The 27,838-nt window shown below is 36.9% G+C and overlaps 1 protein-coding gene across 12 annotated transcripts in view; it reads right to left on the bottom strand.

Annotated features, from left to right (window-relative positions):
* Positions 1–27,838, bottom strand: part of ablim1b (actin binding LIM protein 1b) — a 79,802-nt gene that overhangs the window by 49,995 nt on the left and 1,969 nt on the right. For 4 of the 12 annotated variants that reach the window (XR_016147079.1, XR_016147082.1, XR_016147089.1 and 1 more), the window contains exon 1: positions 7,268–7,703. The exons of 1 other annotated variant lie outside the window; for it this stretch is intronic. Coding sequence is in view for 1 of the 11 variants with exons in the window: in XM_039664973.2 (XP_039520907.2) it covers positions 7,268–7,289 (22 nt within the window). In the remaining 10 variants the exon portion in view is untranslated. Of the gene's footprint in view, positions 1–7,267; positions 7,707–27,838 lie in introns of those variants that run through there. 7 more of the 12 variants (XR_016147080.1, XR_016147088.1, XR_016147087.1 and 4 more) reach the window with 5 other exon arrangements.

The following is a 27,838-nucleotide window of genomic DNA, read 5'->3' as shown; positions in this document are numbered from 1 at the left end:
GTCTCGGTCTCGACTCGTACTCGACTGTCTTTGGTCTCGGTCTCGACTCGTACTCGACTGTCTTTGGTCTTGGTCTCGACTCGGACTCGACCCTCTATAGTCTCGGTCTCGACTCAGACTCGAGTTTGCTGGTCTCAACTACACACTGACTTATCGATCTTCTATTTGTCATGTCACATGATGTGAATGCGCAGGTCAGAATTCACCAAACTTGACCTTTGTGACACAGAAATCCAAAACTTCTCTGTATGATTTCGAGTTTCTGGTCGCATGCATTTTAATGTCAGTGGAATGAAAATTTTAGTGTGCCGGCCCCTTTAAGCAGCAGTCACACTAGACTTTAAGTTAGTTCACCCAAAAATGAAAATTATCCTGTAATTTTCCCACCCTCAAGCATAGGTGTATATGACTTTCTTCTTACAGACAAACACAATCAGAGTTATGTTAAAAAAAAATATCCTGGCTCTTCAAAGCTTCATACTGGAAATGAATAGTAATTGAGACTTTGAAGCCCGAAAAAGCGCATCCATCCATAATAAAAGTAATCCAGACAGCTCCATGGGATTAATAAAAGGTCTTCTGAAGCAAAGTGATGTGTTTTTGTAGGAAAAATATCCATATCTATAACTTTATAAACTATAATCCCTGGCTTCCGGTAACGCTCATACAAGTCTAGTTCTACCGGAGGAGTGACATTTGAGATAATAAAAAACGCACACAAAACATTACTGACCATTTGACGTTAATTCTGTTACCTTTGTGGTCATTTTAATCACAGTATGGAGCCCTAATATGTGGTATAAAGTAAAGAAATGGATGGCGTCCCTTATTATTTCTCTGCTTAAGTTGCCATGCATGACAAACATTTCTCCTTTGTCTGGACGAGTTGGTAAGGAAGCAACTAATCAGTAATGACAAGATTCTGCCAGGGTTTTGTGCTCAAGAATGTTCCTACCGGCCCTCGAAACTGAAGCACAGGATTTTGTCTTAAACTAGCCCCCCCAACCCGAGACAGCTGTTGCTATAGTAACCAGCTCTACCAGGGCGGCAACAGTATAACACCGGGAGCTTATACAGTGGAACCCCAATGTCAGCAGACAACGCCGAGCTAACAATGCACTGTCTTGTTTCAATCATGCAGATGGACTAAACTAGGAGAGTTTCCTAACATATGCTGTAACTAATACAACAGCTTACACTGTAGCTATATTAAGCAGACACACAAAATGCACATTTGGACTCTGCTACAGTATGTGTTCTCTGCATTCAGCCAAAGGCAGAGTCTGCTAGCACTACTCTGTCACGCTCCACGCAGATGTAAGGGAATGTAGGCAGGTGGTGAAGAACAGCACAGCTAAACACTGAGGCTTCCTGAAACACACACACACACGTTGAGCCTCATTCATGAAACATGTGACTTATTAATATGTAAATTGTCCACAAAACCATCCTTGCATAAACTGTTACATGCAATATATATAAAATACAGTACACAGAAATGCAATTGCCTCGTTTTTTATGGATCAGATACAAAATCTTATATTACCCTCATGGCATGCTATAAGTACACCTCGACATCACAGCATTGCAAAATACATTGTACAGTAAGAAAAAAAAGTGACATTCATTTTTAAAAATCTATATTTTTAAATGTAATTTATTTATTTTATTTTAGTGCTCAAGAAATCTTATTATTATTATGTTGGAAAACAGTGCTGATTCAGTTAATGTTTTTGTGGAAGCAGGGATAATTTTCAGGATTTTTTGATGAATAGAGAGTTCTAAAAAACAGTGTTAATAACAATGTAAAAGTCTTAACAGTCACTTTTGATCAAGTTAACGTGTCCTTACTGAATAAAAAGTACTATCATTATTATTGTTAATATTTTATTGTTAATATAAAACTAATATTATCAAACACAGACAGTTCTGATTCTTAATTCTGATTGGTGTGTGATTGGATAAGCCACATTCAAAGTCATTGTACAATAGCAGATCTTCACAGTAAATTAATATTATATTATGTCATGGCGGCAGATCATTTTACCACAGTATAACAAAATCTGACATGGTATATTGTCAAACCACCCAGCTCTAGAACTGAGCAAAAACGAATGAAAACACTGACCCACAATGAACTATCTGTCCATTAATGCACACAGATACATATGAACACATTTAGAACGCTTATGATGGTGTTAAGTAGAGTTAAACACTGAATTATTACAAGCGGTATAACTGGAGAGGGTTATTCAGTCCTGAGGCAAACGTGTCTTTTGAGTTGAACTGGCGTTCTGACTCAGAATGAGTGTGTGTGTTTGTGCGTGAATCGTGTGAGTCAATGTTTTGCTCCTCAACACTGCCTCCAGCAACCATTTTCAAACTACACAAACTGATGCGTTCCTCCACAAGTCAGACTATAAAGGACTAAACCTCTTTTCATCTGAGAGATTGTTTCACCTCTACTTTTAGTACTTTTGAGTTTAACCTTACAACAACCCATGTACTAATCGCAGTATTAGCTCACCTCTCAACCCAATACGCTGAATCCTGATGACCTTCTGTGCTTTGGCCAAGTAAAAACCACCGGTCAATCCTCAAATGTCAGGGTTGGAAACTAAAGCGTGCTTGTTTTAGACACAGATGATTGCTATTAGCCACAGGTAATGCATTCAAGGTGAAATACTCATTATATCAATCTAATACAAAATGATTGGGAGGAACATTTGTGTTGTGATGAGCATCAGTCATCGTCACGCCAGCCCTCACATCGCTGGCCCACGTCCAGCCTCACAAACAGGGTTTGTGGCCAAGAAAACAGAACGGTGTTGCCAGCACCTGATGAATATTGTCTCCAATGACTACTGCCATAAATTTATTTTACAATATATAGACATAGAACAGAGTTCCTAATGCATGTGCACCCTATTCTCTAGGACCAAGAAATATATAATAAATCCAAGTCGGTTCGTTTTTATGGAAGTGTACATAAACAGTTATTTTGTTCTCTTCTATGTCTCTTATGTTCAAGGATGCATTTATTTGATCAAAAATACAGTAAAAAGCAGTAATTTTGTGAAATATTACTTAATATTTTAATATTAAAGAACTGTTTTCAATTTATTTTATTTCAAAGAGTAATTTATTTCTGCCGTGCAAAGATGCATTTTCAGCATCCAGTGTCAAATGATCCTTCATAAATCATTCTAATATGTTGCTTTGGTGCTCGAGAAACTTCACAGTTGAAAACAAAACTTCATGGAAATCATGATATATTTTTAAAGAATATTTTAATGAATAGAAAGTTCAAAAGAACAACATTTATTTGAATTATAAATTTTTTAGGAATATATATATTTATATTCTAGGCATCATGTATTGCTCTCTAGTGCAATATTATCAGTATAATTCTTCATATTATAGCCATGGAAACCTTTGCTGAATCTGATGAAGATCCATATACTGTATAGCCTAATATATAATCTCATAGTTTCAGTCAGCAATGTGTCATATACTGCCTTTGGGTTATGTGTAGTGGGAATCAATCCCCTTAGATTGAATTGACTTAGTTTACCTAAAATTAAATCAGCTAAACAAAGTCTGCAGCAATTTATATGTGTGATTCAACAATGGTGGTGGGCACCATTGTTGTGCCTCAAGTGCCAAAGTTATGATGTCACTTTGTAGGCCAAAACACGGAAGCGAGTTAACATTTTAGCACTTCCGGTTCCCTCGCCCTAAAGTCTATGGGTTTTTTGAATGGGTTTTTCTAAATCGCTTGAAATAAGGTTTGTGGTTAACAAAGCCTCTAAATATTTTCACGTTTTGATCTATGACATAAAATACACCAGTTATAACCTGCTTGTGGTTTTTTAAACTTTATATAGGCTTTTTTTGGATTTTGGATTAACTGGTTAAGACTATCTTGATAGACAAAACATGTAAGGGTCACAACTCTTTGTTGTGGTTTTTTTAGATTTTCCAAAAGTCTATGGAAAATGCATAGCTTTTCGATTGAGGGAAACCATGCACTGCTAAAGTCTGATTAGTTCAACAAAGTGACGTCACGTCATAATTTCGGCACTCTATAGCCAAAGCATAATTTCAGGCTATTTCCAAAGAACATAAAATTCATCCAACCAACACCATTGAATGCAGTTTAACAGAAAATAAAGTGATTTTTTGGACACTATATTAAGTATTTCCAATTAATAATGGTCATAAATGACCACCAGACAAGTACCAGTGAAAATTAATACAAACTTGATTGAAATCTACTGAAATCTAATTTATATGAGGAGGTATATCACAATTACATCCAAATGGTATTTACACACAACGGCGCCCAAACTGTAGCTTCTTCAAAGCCTATATTACCAAAGTGTATGTCAATAAATACGTTTATATATAATTTAAGATCAATGTGCTCTTGTGGGCAAAAAAAAAAAAAAGGCTAAACACAAATTCTTTGTGCAGCTTCACTTCTGCTATGTAGCAGACCTTATAATAACATGTTACTTATACATACAGTGTGAATACTAGGTCTATAGCCCTTTAATATGTGATATGTTTAAATATAAACATGCACAGTCATAAACCGTCCTTAGAGAAAATGTCCTTTGTCTGTCTTTGGCTAACTATCATTATCCTAAAATATCCTGTCTTAAAATACAGGTCTACAAAAAAGGCATAATAGATTCTTCTGGTACAGAATATGTAATAGCACATTTTTTTTAGACCAATGGTCCCATTTACAATCATGTGAAGCTCTCCTTGACCATTTATGGAAAGGTTATCAGAGTTATGTGCCTTTGACGTGAGTGCAACTGAGCATTCTCATATAACCGCTGATAGTACAGAGACTGAGGGTATGCAAGCAAATGTTGAGTGGAGTTTGGTTGTCGTGTGTGTGATTGTGATTTCACTGCTTAGTTACTTCTCTACTTCCGCATGTATGGAGGAAACAGATCTTTTGTAAATGTGGGGCGGTGAAGACGGAGATTGGCCACTGATACAACAGAATAATGTTTTAAAAAGTTTGAATGAAAGTTGAAAATAGGTATACGCTCAAAATTGTAGGTCTTCTTCAGTTTTTCCGATAAAAAGACTTGATTTACCTGGCTGTTTGGCAGTGGCGAAATTACAAAAGAACGTTGTTTCATATTTTATTAATTATTATAATGAATTCATATAATAATTAGTATAATATATTTAAAATAATGTATATAACATTAATACACTTGAAATTATCAAACAATATTTTCAAATGTTACAGCAGGATAATATTAAAAAAATATTTAAGCCTGGTTTCAATGTGAATGCCATGAGGACCGGAATCTGTAGAAACATCTATTATGTATTATGTTATGTATAATGGTTTAGTTAGTACAATTAGGATACATTCATAAAATAATATTTTATATATATCATATTTTTAAATAATATGAATGTATAATTTAAAATATTGTCTACTATTTCAATTATAGTTTTGTTTGTGTGATATCTTGGGGCACAGAATAAATGTTTAAAGTGGGATTGCAGTGTGTGTGTTGTGCTGTGATTCACACGAGGTATGGCCTCAGCAACAAACCAGTCGTCGCTCGGTTGCCAAGGCTACAGCGATAGGCTAAATGCATTATTGAGTTCATTCTCTCTCAGTCTCTGTTCTCATCTCTCTTTCCCTCGCTCCCCCTCCCTCATCCTGCGCAGACCGCTATTAGCTTTTACTAAACCATGATCTACTTTTCAAAACACACGCACACCGCTGGTACGGAACACCCTTTACATCCGTCTCCGAGCCGTGATAAGGGCTTTCTTGGGGAACAACCCCATTTCCCAAACAGGAACGCACTGTGCACTGCCTGCATTCTGTAAATAATTCAATAGCCTGCTAAATTCCTACATAGTATTACACAACATCGCTGGTGGAAACTGTGCCATCTGAAGTTACTTTTGTTGGATAACAGTCTGTTTTCTGTCCTGTATTGGGTGTTTTCACTGTATTGTTTAAATCAGGCAGTTTGGTCCTCCTGAGCGAACATGTTAATGAAGCATTTAAGATTCACCAGATGTTCCTGCTAAAATGCGGGTTCCCTCATCAGATAACTTCTGAAGTTACTGCCACTCACTTTATATTCGCACAGAAGTCCTGCACAAACCAGTCAGACGGTTATGCTTATTCACACACATGTAACCATCATGCATGGACTTGCGTAACTGAATGGTTCGTATTCATTGTATATTTTTATGCTAGAATATGTGCCAGATCAAACAAATGGTGAACACACAGATGTCTATAAAATGGTCTTCTGAATAATATTAATAAACACACATTACGTTTGCACAGCACAATGTGCAGCCCACATGCTGAGCAGCGAATTAGAGGTAAAGTAATTGCCATCAATACCAACCCAAGACACACACACACACACCCTACTATCCATGATTACATGTGTTAAATGAACTGCAAGCTTAAGAACAACAAACAAATACAAAACAAAAGCGTTATAATTTTTTTTACGTTTTTTTTTTTAATGCCCACTGCCAATACAGATATCTGGAGGGCAGGGTGGCTAATATGCCAAAAAAAAAAAAAAAAAATTAATAAATAAAATACTACATTTTACACAATATATACACAAAATGAACTAAAAAGTGCACTATTCATTGTTTTACAATTAATTTACACTATGTGTACTCAAAATGAATCACAAATATTGAAAACAAAACAATAAAATGCACTATCCTTTCAGTTACACTTAGTTTACACATAGAAAATGTGTATCACTGTATTATTTAGAAAATATATACTCAATATTAACTTAAATACCATGCATTGAGGTTTACACTTATTTTACACATTTTCGTAAAAAAATAAAATAAAAAAAATAACAGAAAAGGCTCACTATCCATTTTTTATACACTTAATTTACATATTATAAAAAAAACCCCATAATATTGTCGGTAGATTTCCAAACTAATGTTAGGCGGAATATTATTTTCTGAAGCAAAATCAACCAAGCACAGTTACCGATAATCTCAAGACAGCCAAAGGACGACCAATAAAACAACCCGATAGCTTATCACAAATACCACTATGATCCCTTCTGCAGCATCTCTTTTTTTTCATACACCGCAATCCTTCTAAAACACCAAACTGCCCTCCCTAGTCCCTACACCCAACATGCACACAAATCTCCCACACGCTGGCCTGGTTTTCTCTCTCTCTCTCCTGGTCCCCACCCAGTGCTGTGCAAAGCCATGCTACCTTTCTCCTTCACCATGACCATTGGCTCCTCAGTGTCTGCTGGAGCTCTGACGAGGAGGATCTTCCTCGGCTTCTCTTGCTTTATTCCCCCACTGAATCCAAACGTGAGGAGGGGAAGACGGAAGAAACAGCGAGAGAGAGAAAGAGAGAGAGAGAGAGAGAGAGAGAGATAGCAAGGCAACGGCAAGATGACAGCAGAGGAACGGACAGAAAAGAGCTTGCACTCTCAAACTAAGCAGCCGCTCAGCAACTGCTGGCTTGGTCTTCGTTTCTCAAGCACCCCCCACCCCTCCTCATACACACGCATACCCGTGTGTATGTGTGTGTGTTTGTGGACTCTGCCCTGGCTCTTCTGAAATAACCAGGTTGCAGCTGCCGTGTGTGACAAATGCAGATTCCACAGCCGTAATCCCTCCCAGTCTGAGACACCACCTTAAATTCTTCAAACGGAGATGGAGGGGATAGACGACGGGCACATGTGATTCGTATATACTGCACATATCTATCCCTTCCTGTTCTCTCTCTCTCTCTCTCTCTCTCTCTCTCTCTCTCTCACACACATACATACTGTCTCCCTCCCATTGTTCATCGCATGCTCTGATGAGCTGTGTTTACTTCAGTGAAGTGCTGACTGATGCTTTTACCCCTCAAACCTGGTTGTTGTGGATGAATTAGCTGGAAAATAACTCCTGTTCATTGACCCATGTATCTATCAGATAATACAGCAACACTTTCGAATTAAAGGGTGACATGGTATGTGAAATGAAACAAAGTTGCTGGTCTTTGAGGGATCAGCTAGTCTCTTTTCCAAGTGCCATGCTGGTAGATTATAGGATTACTAGGCCGACAATTGAATTGGGGAGTTTATTGAGAGGCGTAATTAATATTCACAGTGGTGCAGTGGCGTCACTAAGGGGCAACATGTACTGTACTGTACTGAGAGAATTGGGCTGCTCTGACAAATTACCCAGAAGCCTTGGTGCTCACAGAAAAGTTGTTTACGTATACATTTATTTAGCTCCCTATTTTGTATGCGACTGAGACATAACACTATCGTTCAAAAGTTTTGGGCTCAGCTATATTTGTTATTGTTTTTGAAAGAAGTCTGTAACGCTGCATTTATTTGATCAAAAATGCAGAAATCAGAAAGTATGACTGTCCCTCAGTTCTGCCTGTCACGATGATGCTCTGAGACACGAAGGTTGAGGACCCAAATGGAGTATTTAGTGATGGCAATTTCAAAACACTGCTTCATGAAGCTTCGAAACCTTTACAGATCTTTTGTTCCGAATCAATGTTTCATAGCGTGTACATACAAGACTTCGCAGGGAATGAATGAGTGTACATGGTTTAAGACTGAGACTGACGATGTAATGAGACACAGGTGGATACAATCGGAATAATGAATCCAGGCAGTGAGTTATGGGAAATGTAGTGTGTGAGGAGTAATGTAGTGTGTGAGTGACAATAGTCTGATGTGGAGTGCCCTCCGGTGGCTCTCAAGGGCACTCAACTGGCAACCATTACACTGCCTACCTTGCCATCACAACCAACAATTTGATTGTAATTATAATTACTCTAATGCTACGTTCACACCGGACCCGAATAGCGCGTCAAATTCACGCGTACCGCGTCTAGTTTGACGCGTGACCATTTTTGAATCCATTCGCGCATCAAGAGCGAAATTGAGCGTGTAAAAAAAACAAAAGATTGAAGCAAAATTTACGCATGTGACGCGCGTCACAATCGAAATCCGTTGGCGGCCATTTTTTATGTCGACCAAGCATTCATCGAGAGAGTAACCGCTCTGTATTTACTTTGGAGAGCAGAACATCGCCGTTTTTGTGTCCACCAGACCCTTCGGAGGCGAACCGTTTGAACTGCATTTAGTCATATTACAAAATAATTTATTGAAGCATCTAGATGCTTCACCATGTGACCAAGCAGCAGGCTCCTGATTGGTTAATGCGGCGCGAATTTGACGCCAAAGTTCAGATTTTTCAACTCGGGCGGCAGACGCAAATTCGCATCAAACGCGTGAATACACAAATAGCACTAACTAAATCATTCACGCGTAACACTCTTAACGCGCCAGACGCTCAATTCGCGCCATTCGCACGAACTTGATCCATGAATGAGGCGTATTTGCATCTACTGCGCTGCGCTCTACACCTCATTCGCGCCGCAGGAATTTTTTTACGCGCATATCGTGTCTTTGCATTGACTTAACATTGAAATCATTTGCGGTGTGAACGTACCATAATGTTCTTGATTACCAAGGAGACAACAGTAAAGAGCAGCATAAGATGAAATTTGAGATTTCTGTCATGCAAAGGCACCAATTAAAAGGTAAATATCACTTTAATCACAGTGTTATTTCCAAACTAAATTGTAATTTCAGTCAAATGATGCAAAAAAAAAAAGATAAAAATAACATTAAATGTATGTATTTAGGACATATGCCCACTACGAAATTAGTACCATCAAGACAAAATAGCATATTTTCCAAATCTGTAATTTCCACCAGAGAAGGTTACACAATACTTAATTCGAGATATAATAATTCAGAAATTCCACCTGTTGGTGAAAAATAATAATCTTAGACAAAAAAATGCAATAATTTTGACATTGTTAGCAGATCAATTAGTCCACAGAGCCAAAATTGTCGATAGCTTAAGAAACTCCCATATATTGGTTACTAGGGTTAAAGGAGATTCGCTGAATTTTAAATGAGGGGAGGATGTGTGTCTGCTGGGTGTCAGCATGAGGACAGCACAAACAGCAGGTGTTGGATAAATAGAGGAACTTGAATTCTACATCATTTGAAAGAAGAAAACAGCTGAATCTTTTGTCACCAAGTGAGAGAAAAGAGAAGAAACAGAGCCAAAGCAACAAGGATACAGCTAGAGCACTGCCATTATTCTCCATTTATATGTACAAAACCACAATGGGGTGGGATTTTATACTTTCAAAGCTAGCTTGCTACTACTATAGCCTCTACGATACTGCCTACCCTATACCTTTTTGAAGACATTAAATAAAAGCGAATAACAATGTATAAACTATACTATGTTGTTATTTTTCCCACCCGTTTAAGGTGAAAAACAAATTGTAATTGGTTTTATGTAATGTAGCTGGAGCACAGTAATGCTATGGAAAAGCAGCAAATGTCAGTGGAATAACAGTATGATACTTTTGGCAACAGGGTATCTATGATTTTCCCTTCCTGGTGGGCTACACAGGGGGATGCAGTCTTCCTCTTGCCTCGGATGTGAATGATTGATTGGTTGAGTCAAGCCACAATTACCATATGCACTGGTTTCTTTCCATGAGCCGGCACAACCACCAAACATTAAATGGGTCATATAAAGCCATTTTCATACAAGTTAATTTGATTCTTTAGGGTCTAAATTAAAAGTTTGTATTATACTTTAATGAAAAAATCTCATTACTAACGTAAGATAACACTAATTTTACTTGGTCAAACAAGCTCTGCTTTCATCACGGCATTTCAGTGCATATGCCTTTAAATGATAATGAGCTTTGCTTACTCCGCCCCTCTGTTCTGCTGGTGTTTTGACACAATGAACGTGGAGTGTTGTCTTGACAACAGTTGAGGGTATATTTTGGAGAAAGAATGGCAGCAGGAGTCTCTGAGGACACATCTGTGCAATCGTATCAGTTTGAACCGGAGTCAAACCCAAAACAAGATGACAGCCGCAAAGAAGTTCGACAATTAAGGCTTGAACGGGACATTTCTGAATGGTTGATTAACATAATGTCACTTTGATCTATCTTAGTATGTACTGGCTGTGTAGAGCAACTTGGTGAGATGTACAATGTGTTTGTACATCTTTTTGTTTGTAATAACACAACAACCATAACGCGTTGGCATTATAAACGTGGGATTATGGATTAAATTGAGAACGTCATACACAGTAAACATGCCGTAATGTAACTTACCCTGAGTGTAAACCTTAGCCACATACATCGTGAAGCGTGCAAGCGTTTTGCAAAAATTAATATAAAGGTTAATAAAACTTAACACTCACTTCTTCTGGAGGTGCAGCAGGGACACGAATAGTTGGTACCGATTTTTTTTTTTTTCAGTGGCAGCTTCTTAGCAAAACCAGCTTTATACTGATCCTCCTTTATAAAGCAGTCTGTGAAAAGATTTGCAAATTGTGCAAACATTGGTGTTGCTCATGGGGAATATTCCCTTCGAAAACAAAACTCAGCCACTGTGTCTTCAGTGGTTCGGATTTAGGAACATCAAAATGACTGCTGTGTTCGTTATTATTACACCCAAGAACAGAACACCACAATCGCTTAGACGCCATTCTGCTACAGTGTATCAACAATGGCGGACTATGATGATGACAGCTCGCTCAGGGCGGGGATGTGTCGAAACGCTACTGTCAATCAACAATCGTGGGAGGGGCGTTTAGTGACATCACAAAATCGAAGGGCTCGATTTAAAGCAGAGGAAAACATAAAAAGGAGATTAACACAAAAACACTGGATAGATTTTTTATCATTAAATGATGGTTGTGTACAGGCACTGCCAACACACATTTCAGTACAATCAACTTGTAAAAGTGAATGTGCCATTATATGACCCCTTTAACATTCAGGCTTACACATCCATTTGAATCTGAGCAGATGAGGAACCCCTCTCCAATCACTCAATCAATTCAAAACTATCCAAAATATACAGCGCAACACACATTTCAGCATCATCTAGAAATCACAACATTATGCAAGGATATAATGAACATCATGACAAGAACTCATTTACATAGCCAATATTCTAGAAAATAAGTGTTGCAAAAACATCTGCAGAATGTTGTCTAAGACACAAGTGACGTCCAAAGACGGTCTAAGTAATTTGTTTGCTACTGTGGGATGCAATGGCAAACCCACTGAAAACAACATTATGACTCATTTACAATACCAGCAGGGTATTTTATGGGGTGTGAGGATGAGTTATTGTATAAAAAGGGACCACAGCAGACTAATGGGAAGATTTGTCAGGAATGTGTCCGCCGTTTCAGCCATAATCCTGCCAGCGGGAGAGTGCTATGATGCAGCTCAGACTTTAGATTAGCCACACATCCCACTGCCTTATAAACACAAATACCAGCGTTTCTGTTAATCTCTCGATTATATTGCTTATAATATGCAAACTTTTTGGCTTTATGCCATCCGTAATTGTGCACCACTACAGATCTCACTTGGTCACTATGACTTGAAACTTCTGCTCGGCTACAATCTAAAACTTTCTTTGACAGAAATATTCGTTTGGAAGCTATAATGGCTTCTTTTGGCCATTAAAGTTCAACTCAAATATTTGAACTAATTTCATGACAGATAAAGAAAAAATATATAATATATTAAATATTATATATATATATATATATATATATATTATGTACATGTAATAAAATTCAGAATAAATAAAATAAAATAAATCTGACAAATATAGTAGTTTAAGTTTATGCTTGAAAAATAATTGAGGTTCAACTTCAAAAAAAGACCAAAGTTAACATTACCTTTCTAAATATCGAAACATCTTTACTACAAATAAAAATTATGTACATATATACTAAAATGAATTTACTCATGAACATATTAATTTAAAATGAATTAAATTTTGTACTAAATACAAGATCAAATATTTAATATTTAATCTTACAAAACATATTAGTTCGTGGTTAAAAATATAGGTTCAAGCAAGAAAAGAAATGCTATTTTTTTTTTTTTGGCTTTAACATAGTTTTTCCAGTTAGCAAAATATTTCTACACATCTGTACAATAACACAGGCAGTTGCATAATGGAAATTCTGTGATAGCAAATGAGTCTAGCATAAATCAAGCATCTCTCCTACTCTCTATCCTCCCTTACCAGGTTCCATGTCAAGAGGTGGCATTTTCTCCAGGATGACATACTCATTAGGGTTGAGGAAGGGCAGCTGCTCCATCATGGACTGTTTGGGAATGAGGTAGAGCACCTCAGCCACATTCCCATCTTCGATAATGGACATTCTCCGAACTGAGTTTTTGCGCTTCACCCGGTCCAGGACAACAGAGTCGTCACTACGACTGGTCCCGCACAGTTTGCCAAAGCTGTTAAGATTGGGTAAATTGGGCATGGCGGTACCCTCAACCCACTACGTCGAGCTACAGAATGAAGTGAGAGGAGATAACATAAAAATCACCTGGTCACACAATAGTGTGTTGTGTTGAACAACTGAACCCCAGGTACAAGATTAAATGACCAGATCGCAAGGGTTTATTTGTGTTGCTGGTGAAGCAGCACTGAGCCCCTGCTGTGAGCTCATTCCTGGTTTACTTAAGAAGATTACGACCGATGTATTTTTAGTGATTATCTTCACTAGAAAAGGAAAAAGAGCACCTGCATGAGAGACAGTCCGAGTCATGATATTATGTCCAGATAACCTGCAGATGATAGTTGCAATTTCAAAAACCAAACGCATCATTCACAGCCTAATCCTCTGTGATTGGATGCATCTTTGAGAAGATTATAAAGTTTTACATTGACTGGCATTGCAGACGTATATTGCAGTTGAAATCGGATTTAAATCAAAGTCTTTTACGTAATACAAGGCAAGGCATCAGCGTCCTTATATTGGAAATACCAGGAAATAAAACGCACAATAATGCATCGGCTTGATTAAACTGACATTTCTTTTTAAAATAAAGCCAAACATGCCTTCATCTGAGCTCATAAACCCACGCCGAACAAGCGTCTGTCCACATTTAAACTGGCACGTCACCAAAGCTGCTGAAGGGGACCTTGTCTGTGGTACTTTTAGAATCATAAACCCTGCTGCCGTGTCTCATGCGTTGAGACGCTAACTCGCGTATATGTTTATGTCTGCGCCACTTATTTTGCAAGGCCATGAAGTTATATCAAAATGCCAATTTCATTGAGGTTGTTACGATGGTCATTTATTTATTGATATTTGTTTATTCCAAACATTGAAATCAAAGTTTATGATTCCTAACTCTCTCTCTCTAACACACACAACACAACAAAGAAACACATTTACACACACTTTAGTTCATGGCAGCACTGAACTGAGAAAATTATGTGAATTCCAGAAGCGTTTGGGGAGTCTGACCCCAAATTTGTGGCTTTTAGTCCATGTTTGTTAGCTTTGAGGTCGTTTATATGATTGTGTACTCCTAAATATTGACAGATACAGATACATTTTGGCATATATAAACTTTTAAAATATTGAATAGGCCTATAGCAGATCTAGACAGGTGGAGCTAGGGGAGGTAGAGGAAATATGAACCACATTATTTAAATATTAAGTAAGCAAGCTCATTGGCTGCAGAATCAGCTTTTTGACCGTATGTGATTGCTAGCAGATTGCATGTAAAGGACCTGCGCTATATTATGAATAAACAAGATATAAGGTCACAGCAGTTATATAAATCAGCACTGTGGATTAATAGTCATTATTACTCAGAGACCAGATATGCTGCGTCACACCACTGTGATTCTATTATTCATTCCAATTTCTGTGATAGCTCATTTTCACTTAGAGATTTTTATCTAAATCTCCTCACCTAGGCATTGTGCATTAAGATAATAACTGTGGAATTACAGAAGCAGCTCACCAGTGGCTTGTGTGATCCAGGTGGAGGTTATGTGAGGACTCAGGAGACAATGGAATATATAATGACTGTTAATGAAAGAGTACAATGCAGGAAGTGCTCAGGCCACCTATGTCTATGTCGCCTTATAGGGAAGTCGCATACAGTAATCACCACTTTAGCATGTTAGATAGATAGCACTTTAGATAGTATATGGGCCAAAAAGCCTTTGTCAGCTGTGCTAAAGCACACTTATCATAGACTTATGACCATAGAAACAATCTGAAAAGTGTGTGTCGGGGCACTTTAAAGGTGCAGTGTGTAATTTCAGCGAGACTAGAGACTATGATTATCTCACAGAAATGTTCTGGGGAAAATGTAGTAATGTCTACACCCAACCACACACATTCAAACTGTATCTCAGCTCGACACACACACACACACACTCTCTCTCTCTCTTTTAATACAAGGAGACAATATTAAGCTCCACATGGGCTATTTTAAGATAAGGAAACTGTCATGATCTCACTGATGGCTTAAAACACATAGACAAAACAATTTAAAATATTTAGATAAAATCCATTTGATATAAGCAGCAGTACAGCACTCAAACAAGCTAAAAATAATTTTCCATAATTTGAGTATTTAAATCCTTTCATGTTACAAGCGCTCAAATGTTTGAAATGCCTCACATGACAGAGCAGAGAGGCAGATTACGTCCTGCTGACATTTCGCAATGTTGTCATTTAGTCTCTGGCTGTTCTGAACAACACCACGGTGTATCCATTACCTCTGTCACACCCTTCACAATCCCTCACATGAAGGTTAAACCAATACACGGCTATGAGACAAATCTGGGCGAGAGGTGAAGAAGAGAATGCTAAACTCTAATCATCTTTCTTTTCCCTTCATTCTTAGGCTTTCAATAAGCTTTTTCAGTCATTCTAGTGACTTCAAATGTAAGAAAACTATATACTCTGTGACACTTTAGAACTTTCATTAATGACATTTATAAACATTATTGGAGCATATAATGCATATTATGAAATTATATGTTAACTTATATTATCTAAGAAGACTGTAGTTATAACTTATAAAACAGATTATATATATTTTTTAAATACAGAATGAGATATTTCATAGTTTAAAAGAAAATTATGTTAGAATATAAATTATATATACTGTTCTATAGTTTGGAATTGGTACTTTTTTATTTGTATTTTTTAAGGTTTTGTTATGCTCACCAAGGCTGCATTTACTTGGATACAAATAGAGTAGTGTCAAATATTACTAGAATTTTAAATAACAGTTTTCTATTTTAACATTTTTTTAAATGTTATTTATTCCTGTGATTTGTTCTGACAAGATTTTCTTAATCCATCCATATTAATAATCCATGTTATCAACAAGCCAAGAAGACCAGTATCCAGTATTGTGTTTTCATATATAATATTATAGTTTATATATAAAGTAGGGCTGTGCAAAAATTAATTGCGATTAATCGCATCCAAAATAAAAGTCTGTGTTTACATAATATATTTGTGTGTGCTGTATATAATTATTTTGTATAAATAAATACCTATGCATGCATGTATATTTTTAAGAATTATTTGCACTTAAATTCTGTATATATATATATATATATAAATACATAATCTATATTATATAAATATAAATATTTTATATATGAATAACACATTTTCTTAAATATATATGTGTATGTATTTATATATACAAAATAATTATATACAGCACACACAAATATATTATGTAAACACAGACTTTTATTTTGGATGCGATTAATCGCAATTAATTTTTGCACAGCCCTAATATAAAGTTATATTGAAGTTATATTGAATAATGTATATCAAACAACAAAATAATGCTAATCTATGTACAGTATGGGTACTGTGTACTACAGTATGTATATATGCACAAAACCGTATGAAAACACAATACTGATCTTGGCTTTTCGGCAGCATGCTATTTGTATCATAGACAGAACACCTATCTGCAAGTTACTGCACTACTATCAAGTTAAACTTTTTTTATTTTTGAAAAATGTGAAATGACAATTCTTCAAGTATGACATAAGGCACTGCATTAAGCTGCACATATTTCATGTTCATTCAACCTTGTGCTATGTAAAACATTCTTCTGTGTCCACCCTATGGCCTATAACACATATGTTCTGATCCAGGCAAGGTCAACACAATCAAGCAACTAATCTGCACAGAGAAGTGCACAGGCGCTTGTCCACACACATTTGGAAGCTGGACCTCCCTAACAAAGCTATCGGTCTGTCTGTCCATCAGATGGGGTGTAGTTCTGGATTGGTCCTCCTTTTGGAGGAAGGTTATTAAACCATGCATGGCTGGTTGGACAAAACATCAAACAATCCTCCTTTTCATCACCACTCAGGCCCACATTTCATTGCATAACATTTCTATGTGGCGTATAGAATTTCTCATGGCAAGAGTGAATCACTTCATAGATGAATGCAGGCAATGTAAACTGCATCATGACAATGAGCGCTGGCATTATATAACGTCTCTACTATTCACAATGCATTGAAATCTAAGTCTCTCTATTTTGAGACTCAAACGCAGTCATCAAAATCATTAGATGCACAAGTATCACTATATTTGACTGTTTTAATTGCGGTGCCATGCAAATCTCATGGAGTATTTAAATACATTAATATGATGAGTAAGATGCCCTTCCCCCCCCCCCCCCCCACACACACACACACTTTGATATTCAACTTATCACAGATCACTTTTTTCCAGAGACACAAAATTAGATCAATTAACCTCAAAACTGTTTAAACTGACCAAATCTTACAAATGTTCATATTCAGATGAAATTACAAAAATTAAGAATGTGCTAAGAGGAGATTTTGAGCCATCTAAACATTAAGGTAGTATTATGTAGTACTATATAATAGTTAAGCCAGGCTAAAAATGCAACACTCAAAAGGGGATCCCTGCTGCATTTCTTTATCCACTAATAGATCCTTAGTGTAAAGATGGCAAAAGCAAGTTATAGGCTGTGAAATTTTGTGTGTTGCTCCACCTAGCTGCACTATTGAAAAGTGCAAGAAAAATATCTTGTTACACATGAAACCCTGGGCCAAAAACGCAGCAAATCTAATCCAATCAAACACATTCCACTGCACACCATGGCAATTACCAGCTCAAGATCCATTTCACAGTGTGAAGTATAGGTATGCACACCATAAAAAGGACATTAACATGCTAACAGTGCCGTTATCATAAGCCCAATATCGCAAGTACGGTTTCATAAACTTAACATTTAGATGTCAATTGTCAAATAATAAACAGCTGGTCTTATTACCTCCTTATTTATGTGACAAACATTTAAATATGATGCGGTGGTTTATGTCTCGAAACATAACTGAAGTCAAAAACTCAAAAACCTTGGAGTACAACATCTGTTTTATTTTTATTTTTTTCTGGTTGTGTGACCCTAATTCAACATCCCTGAAGGAATTTCACTCCAAAAGAATTGTGTAGTTGAGTTCAAGAAATGTAAGAGACAGACACATCCATCTTCGTTGAGAAATCTAGAACAAGGTGCTTTTGACGTTTTACGACATTGATGGAACTAGACATGTTTCCACACACTGTGAGGATTAGGCGACCGCATCCCTGCTTTGTTTCTCACACACACGCTTGCAAACAGATGCATGCTCTCCGGGAACAATAAAGGTGAGGTGTTATGTTCCGCTCCACCCACTGGCTGTCAAGACACTGAACCTGATTAAACGGACATATAGTGAAACGCTCAACAACACAGCAAAGTAGGCATGTGCCACATCTGCTCCATGGTTCAAAATGCAAAAGCACACTGAGAAAGAGGAAGAAAAAGAGTCGTATCAACCTTGCATTAAATGGTTACACTTGAGAGAGAATATTGTTACAACCAAACCTCCTGCTCTTTGTCTTCAATAACTGCCTGTGCTCATTGGACTCACTTAAAGAGGAAATGTTGGGGAAATTCTTTCATGATGTTGTAATCCTTTCCAGTTAAGAGGAGTTTTTTTCTTTTCTTTCCCCTCTGTATTTTACATGAAGCTGGTTTGAGTTATATTCCTGGCGATTATGGTCTACCGTGCAAACAGACCGGCCCACCATATCAAAGGTTGCTCGGAAACATTGTGGGGGTGTTTGTTTGTTTGGACGACCTTCAGACCTTGAGCCAACATCAGAATCAAACCTTAAGAGCCCTTGCAGCCCTTAAGAGAGTCCCAGAAACACGAGCACCAGAGCAAACAGCAATAAAATCTCTGAGGAGAACAAGATGCAAGCAAGCAAGAAAAAACAAATCTAACACTGTCTTAATCAGCTGTGATACCACAAGCAAAGCTCTTACCATCTAAAAATGGTCACATTCACAAGCTTTAAATGTCTCTAGCCAATGTATTTGTCACTTTGAAAAGTTCCCTTTTTTAAATGAATACATTGATAATGTATTCCTTTAGTTTATCCATAATAATCCAAAAATTAAAAATCTGTCAATTTACCAACCCTCAAGTTGTTTCAAACCTGTATGGATTTCTTTCTTCTGCTACACAAAATAAGTTATTTGGAAGAATTTTGGATAAACAGTTTATAGACCCCATTGACTTAGTATGGACTCATTTGATTATTTCAATTCTTCTTATTTTGTGTTCAGTATAGAAGAAAGAAATTCATACAGGAATGGAATAACTTGAGTAAATAGACATAGTTTTCATCTTTGGGTGAACTGTCCCTTTTAAGTGGGACTTTTGATGGGAAAAATTCTGTACATTCGCTAGTTGCAAATGGTTGGGACAAAAGTTAATGGAAAAAATCGATTTTATCTCTTGCCTCTTTATTACTTTGTGCCTGTTTTGGAACACCATAAAAGCATCAAATAGTGCCTGTGTGTCTTAACATTTGAGCATTATGCTTTTAATGGGTCCATAACTCAAAAATCTATTTGCTAATGCACTCGTTTAGTTCTCCAATTCACAAAAGGAAGCGATAGATCCACAGAATTATATACATATATCAATAATTTGTGTTTTTGCAAAAGTATTTGAAAAATTTGGCTAATTTATAATCAATTTTCAAAGTATCTTGAAAATAATAATAATATTTTATCACTTTCTCAATCTGGATTTAGGCCTAATTATTCAACAGCGTGTGCTCTTCTAAAATTGACTAGCTATGTATATTCAGCATTAGATAGATGTGACCTTACAGGGGCTTTCTTATCTTTATCTTATCTTTATCGACAATACAGTTGGTCTTTCTTTCAACTCTTTATTATGGTTTCATTCTTACGTAACAGAAATCTGTTACAACAATCTTTTGTTATTCAAGGGAAACAATCTTATTTATTTATTCAAGAAAGAGGTGTACCACAAGGCTCAACGTTGGGTCCTCTTCTTTTTTCTATTTTCATCAATGATCTTCCCTTATTTCTTTCACACTGTTCAGTTCTTCTCTGTGCAGACGATGCCATCATTTATACTTCAAAATCCTACATGACCCAAATTAAAAATTTACTCCAATCAGATTTTGGTGCATTGCAAGATTGGCTCTATTCAATAATTTATTACGTGATAAAGCTAAATCCCATACCATGGTTTTTGGAACAAAGCATATATCTCAATTAAAATCTAATAATCTGCGTCTAAAATAAAAAAATCTAAAAATAAAATAAAATCTATGCATCTAAAATTAAATGGTAAATAAATGGACTGCATTTATCTAACACTTTCACAGACCCAATAGCCATCAAAGTGATTTACATTTTGCCTCATATTCACCCATTCAATCACTCATTAATACACAGACGGTGGTGTCAGCCATACAAGGCGCCATCCAGCTTGTCAGGAGCAGCTGGGGTTAGGTGTCTTGCTCATGGACACTTCGACACTTGGTCAGGTGGAACCAGAGATTGAATCTCCTTTCAACCCTTTGAACCCTGGTTCCACCTTCTGTTTTGTAGACAACCTATTCATGAACCACTGAGCCACTGCCACCCCAACTAATCTTTTGCTCATAATTTGTGTAGATTTGTTATTGAATGGTCATTTTTTTACACACCAGTGTATTATGCATGACTTACATAAATGGTCTCCACCCAATATTAGAAGGCACCTTCACTGGATGCAGTTTATTTTCAAATGTGTGCATTTTAATTACCCTAATTATTTGAGACAGTGTTTGATTAATATTCTTCATCATATAATTTAAGACACTATTCACATTTTTTTTCTTACCCCTTTAGTTAAGAAAGTTTCTGGGAAGAAAGCATTTAGGTTTAAGGCTCCTGCAGATTGGAATAGTTTCCTTTTAAATGTACGATCTTTGACTTTGTTTTATATGTAAAAAAAACTGTTTTGTTTTGTTGTTTTGAAACTTGTTATTGCTTTAGAATAGATGATATATCTATGATTATAATTATTAATGCTAAGCAAAAATACATTATTGTAGTGGTGTGTTGGTTGTTTTGAATTACTGTAGGTGAATGTTGTTTTTTTATGTGTGTATGTTGTTTTGTGTTATTTTATTTAAAGGAGTAGTTCACTTTAAAAAAAAAAAACTTTTGCTGATAATTTACTCACCCCCATGTCATCCAAGAAGTCCACGTCTTTCTTTCTTCAGTCGAAAAGAAATTAAGGTTTTTGATAAAAACATTCCAGAATTTTCTTGATATAATGGACTTCATTGGGAACCAAACGGTTCAAGGTCCAAATGAGAGTTTCAGTGCAGCTTCAAAGGGCTTTAAACAACACCAGATGATAAATAAGGGTCTTATCTAGGACCCTTCGAGTCATGACTCGAAAAAAGATTCGAAAAAGTTTATTTTGATGAACAAGTTGGAACAGGAGAGTCACAAACGCTCATCATAGAACAGAGCAAGGTGAGCATTTGTGCTTATAAAACTTAGAATTTGTATTTATTTTTTAAATTAACAATCATTTTCACTAAGACCCTTATTTTCATTATGAACAATATATATATATATATATATATATATATTTTTTTTTTGTAAAATCCCGAAGACCCGAAGTATGTAATAGTGCAAGCATATTTTCTTTGCTCAACAATTGACTCAATAAGTGCAATGCACCTTTATTCTTCAGGGTGGCAATGTTTGATTAATAATAATAGCGTGATGTTTTATTCATAATTACCACAAGTATCTGCAAAATTTCAAATGACTCATATGCAATCAAATCTTAGTGTCACTGTCACTTGATCATGTATCTGGTAAAGAAGCTGTCAGTGATCAAAATATTGATTTTAATGTGATATGGTTGAGATTGCAAATATGAGCCATTTGCTGAAGATACTGGGGGAAACAGCTCTATTAAAATATATTGACAATTTTATATGTCAATGGTCAAAGATTAATTCGTGTTAGATCCAGGTCGTTGAAAACCCAGATATGTAATAATGACTGGTGAAACATTCATGCATTTAAGGGTAAAAAGGTCATATAATGAGAAATGAAGGGTTAAAAAGAGGGTGAAAACTAAAATCAGATGAAAAAAATCTTTAATAACATTATAAGTGGACTTACAGTGTACATGGGTTAGGGGTAGGTTCAGGGTTAGTACCTAGTACCTCGTACATGGGTAACAGACTGTAAAAGCGTTAAGAAATTTGTTTTAAAAAAGCCCTGACTGTGCCATGTCAGCGTGCATCATTCAAACAGGCCTGATCATCCTCTGAGCTGGCGGGTTAAAATAACTCATTCAGACACCAAAATGCCTCGACAAATGCTCCAAATATCTCAAATTTGGCTTTAGGAGATTCTCCTGAGCACTAGTTGTGGTATCACTGTATCAGAAGGTCAGTTCCTATAGCCTATCCTATGGGTTGACAGAAGGCTGGGTAAAAATGAGGGTCCAAAACAGTGCTAGAAACACACAGGGCACTGGCCCGGGGAACAAAACGGATGCTACTGTTTCAGTAATGTCTGATCCTGTTAGGGGACCGTGTGCTGCTCCCGAGCCACAGTCTGTAAAGCTGTTATTAATGCAACTGTGCCCGGCTTAGATGTAATTAATGTGATTGCGTCTGCTCTCACTGCAGGTGGTCTTTCTGGATGCAGCAATTAAGACCTCATACACTGACTGCTGTGACCTTATAGATGACCAACAAACACACTTTACCAGGAAAACTGCAAACACTGCGCTCAATATTGCTTAGAAGATTACAAGATCTTGCCAGTCTAATCGGATTCTGTCTTCAGTTTATCCTAAGTGCATCAATATTCATAAGTGGATCAATTAGGAGTACAGGATTATTACTGAGATGTACTGAAACAACATTAACTAAAATAAATTAAGGCGGTCTTACTTAGGCAAATCAATATTTTTTAAGAAAAGCAACCACAATACTACAATAACCTGTCACAATTTTCTTTTAGACACATTTTTTATAGAAATTATTAAGTTCTAAGTTATATCAGAGTGTTTTTGCTGTTTTTCCCGTGCTGAGGATGATGAACTTAGAGAGGTTAAAATGTATTTTTAAAGGGGTCATATTATGCTTACATGCTTGCAAAGTCCGTGTTTGAAATCCATTTAGCAGGATCATCTTGTTTGTTAACACTGTCAGGGTCTAAATTGAGATTTGCACACACTTTGACTTTCCATTGACTTATGGTTTTAATACTGAGTTAATTACACTTTCTATCATCCTAACCGCAGAAAAATTTATTTTTTATAATGTTTATTAATCCATTTTCCTCATTGGATTTTATTTTTTTGGGGGGGGGGGGGGGGGTTACTGTCTTTGCATGTAGACAAAATCGGACACATAGAGAGTCAGACACACAAAAGCAACAAAGTCGGATCCTTCAATATTTATACAAGGTCACTAACGAGGCAAGGAGGCAAAGAGGGATCAAATACACTATCACTTTTTTGATTACGATTTTTTTTACTACAGTGTAAAGCATAATGATCCTTTGTTTTGAGAGGGATCTGTAGGTTTACTTTTAGTCACATCTTTTACAATAACGGGAAATAATTGGGACAAAAGTCGGCTGGTAGCCAGTAATATCAGCAGCCCTTTCTCCCACTTGTCTGTAACTGGACTTCTGTCCAGAGATAAACTAAGGAAATGGAACTGGCTTTGACATGAAACAGGCCTCAGGAAAATGTGGCCTGATACATTTGACAAAACGCAATGTAAAATAGATTCCAATTGAAGCTAAGCATTTAATCTGTAGACTCTCAAGCGGCTGTGGAGCTGAGCGCAGATGAAGCATTCATCAGGAGGTTTTTTTTTAGTGCAGAAGCACAGAATCAGCAGCCCACGGGGAATACAGAGCTCAGGAGTGTGTGGTCAGCTGGAATCAGAATGATGTGTTCCATCTGGTCCTCACACACCTGCCTATATATATTAAATATTTATATAAATATATAAAACAGATTCTGCTACATTTTATGAAATATTTGTAAAACAATTCTATTTATGACTGATAATATGACTCCTTTTGTAAAAATCAAATAAAAAAGGTTGCGATATTCTTGCCTATACCAAAGCACGGGATGCCCATTGGAGCATTCTCAAATCAGGCTAAATTTACACAATAATTTGTAATACATTTTATTGTAGCAATTTTCATTTTCAGATGTCTAACTGAATAGATAGATGGACTGACAAAAAGCAAAAAAAAAAGCATTAATCCATCATAAATGGTCTCTATTAACCCATTGGAGCCGTATGGATCACTTTTATGACGTATGTGTATGCTTTTTTGGGTTTCAAAATGTAAGGTACCATTCACTCCCACTATAAAGCTTGGAAGAGCCAGAATATTTTTAGTATAACTCTGATTGTGTTTGGCTGAAAAAAGAAAGTCATATACACTTACATTAATTTCAATTTGAACTAACCCTTTAAATGTCAACTAAATATTTTGTGCTGTCTTTCTTCATAGAATTATTTATAAAACTGCTGGTGTTTTTGGCTAGAGTGCATTGAGATGTCAGTCGCCACTGAGGCCTGGACTAAATCAAACCAAGGTTATCTTATAAGCACATGGTGGTGTAGAACATGTCTAAAACAAAGCCCACTGAACTGAACACATGGGAATGTTTCTAACTCTCATTCCTCTGGCTCCTGCCCAGCTCGTGCCATTGTTTTAGGGGCAGCTTGATGTGACTTCATACAGGATCTCCGTGGAACCTCTAACAATAAAAAGTCTAATGGACATAGAAAGAGGAACAAATGCAGAATGCCAAAGTGTGCATCATGGGTTCAAATACTTTGAGATGGTGACATAACACCGCAAGTTCAAGTCCTGCCACTGGTTCTTCCATCACCCCTTCCCCCTCTCCACTTGACCAGCTCATCCAAAGAGAAGTGACATCCTAGTTATAGGAATGTAGTGGGTCCGGGCTCTGCCGGCTGAGAACAGAGAGAGGCAGAGGGGCAGCTTCCTGGTGGGATCAAGCTTAATTAAGCCTAGAACAACAATTAAAGGCCTGTGGCTTTCATGAGGCTGAAACCCCAGCAATCAGCAAGCATGCTCCACTTCCCCTGGTCATTCTAACTGTGGCAGATCTGCAGAGCAGAGCAACACCAAGAAACCCACACAAAGAAACAGAGCCAACGGCTATAGGTCAGCATCTTGCCGTTCAAAGACTTAGAATAAGATTAAGGCATCTTAAACTTTAGCATTTGGACAGTTTTGCACATTAAAAGTTTGTTACATCATTACACCAGTAGGCCTTGAATCAAATGAGTCATTGAATAATTTTGTCAACCGATTCATTCAAAACCATTGATTCATTTAGAATCAAAACTATTGCTGTGGTTCGATATTCAAAGCTAGCACAAGTGATCATAAAGTAGAGACTCGAATACCAAACGTAATGTTGCATTAAGAGTCAACGTTAAGGCTGTCAATCCCAAACATTCAATGGTGTAGCATGTGATTAATATTATTGAATGACTCACTCAAAATACTGATTCATTCAGGAACAAAACAGCACTGAGAAAGCGTTTCTTATAAATAATTCTTTCGTGCACGTCATTTTTTGACATCTTCAATCAAAATAACTTCCCCTCGCACGTGTTTTGCGGGGAGGGTAGGACAACCTGTCATTCACATGAGATCACAGCAATAGCAAACCACAACAATCCAACGATTCAATTGACTGATGGGCAAAATCAAGTGCCACCCTACATTTTTTCTTGTTCGAGAAGCCACTACACTCGACATTTGTCACAATAGGGAAGAAAATACTATCTCACCTTCATTTTCATTCCCGACTTTAACCACTTATGTACAGAACTGTTGCATAAAAGCTTCACAGAAGTGCCATTACCTTATTGTGTAAAAACGGTATATCATAGGATCCATTTATTTAGCTTAATTGACTGTGTCGAAGCTATGTGTAAGAGAATGATTCATACTATTAGTACAGCGAATGCAATTCTGTGTCAACTCGAGTGAATGAGCAGGGCACAAAGAAAGTGTAGCAGTGAGCTGAACAGCAGGAATGATGATGTGTCATTCCACTGAAGTTAAGTGATTGTGTTTCTGTGTCTGAGGCAAAGCTAAACAGTGTAGGTTCTATTGCAGCAAAACTACAAGTGCTCTGGCGTCCATCCCGCGCACCCCATCAAGAGACAAGTCTCATAGTCTGACAGCCACTTAAAGCAATGATAAGAGACATATCTTACAGGCGAATGGATGACCTGAATTTGGACAGTGATAAATAGAGCACAACTCTTTTTCCCTTCCTCATTCTAATCAGTCTGGAAATAACTCGCAAGTTATAATTTAGTTTCATAATTTAGAATGATTTAAGAAACTCCTTTTCCATCTCAAAAACTCTCCATAAGGCTGTCAAGAATTCATATTTCCTGGGGAATTTATGATAGGGCGGCTGGGAAAGAAAACAGTGGTACCACTGCTCTGATAAAAAAAAAAGCAAGTCTTGAGAGATTCCTACTCTCTCGGTTTACTTTTCAGATTCTCACACTGATTTCAGCTGACAGGTTTAACTGGGCTTCCCTAGGGGCCGACAATGATCTTGGGTTCTGAGAAATGGAGATATACAGTAGGGAAAGAGAAAAAAATATACCTTGGATACATGAACCAGTTAGTATTTATTCATTTGTATCTGACGCTTTTATCCAAAGTGACTTACAATTGCTATATATGTACGAGGTCGCACGCCTCTGGAGCAACTAGGAGTTAAGTGTCTTGCTCATGGGACACATCGGTGTCTCACAGTGGAATCGAACCTGGGTCTCTCACATCAAAGGCATGTGTCTTATCCACCACCACCCCATTTACTCGTTTGTTCTTTTGAATAAGGGAGATCTGAGCTGTCACACTTTTTACACCAGGGAATATTTCTATATAGTTACTTACATACCTTAAAGTTAGAATAAAGTTCAATATGTTCACCATTAGAAAAATATACAGTTCTTTTAACACACATTGACTATTTGTGACAACGTGCCCCTGCAGAGCAATTTCTTTTGCGATTAAGCCACAATACAACTTGCCGTTGAATAGCTTCTCAGCTAAATCTAAAGTCAACAATTATAACATGCAAAATAATTAAACAATTTCATTACAAATTTGTGCAATTGTAGGTCTACATTTAAAGGGTTAGTTCACCCAAAAATGAAAATTAAGTCATGAATTACTCACCCCCATGCTGTACCAACCCCGTAAGACCTTCGTTCGTCTTCGGAACACAAATGAAGATATTTTTGATTAAATTTGAGAGCTGTATAACTACCACATTGGCTGCCTAAGGGACTGCCTCTTGACGGCCCAGAAAGTCAATGAAGAAAATGTTTAAATATCCCAAGTGACTACCGTGGCTCAACTATAAGTTTATCAAGCGACGAGAATACTTTTTGTGCGAAAAAACAAACAAAAATAATGAGTTTATTCGACTAT

This window comes from Pimephales promelas, chromosome 17 (genome assembly GCF_988280905.1).
Source record: "Pimephales promelas chromosome 17, fPimPro1.hap1.1, whole genome shotgun sequence".
NCBI classification, from domain to species: Eukaryota; Metazoa; Chordata; class Actinopteri; order Cypriniformes; family Leuciscidae; genus Pimephales; species Pimephales promelas.
This window is presented reverse-complemented; position numbering and strand designations above follow the sequence as displayed.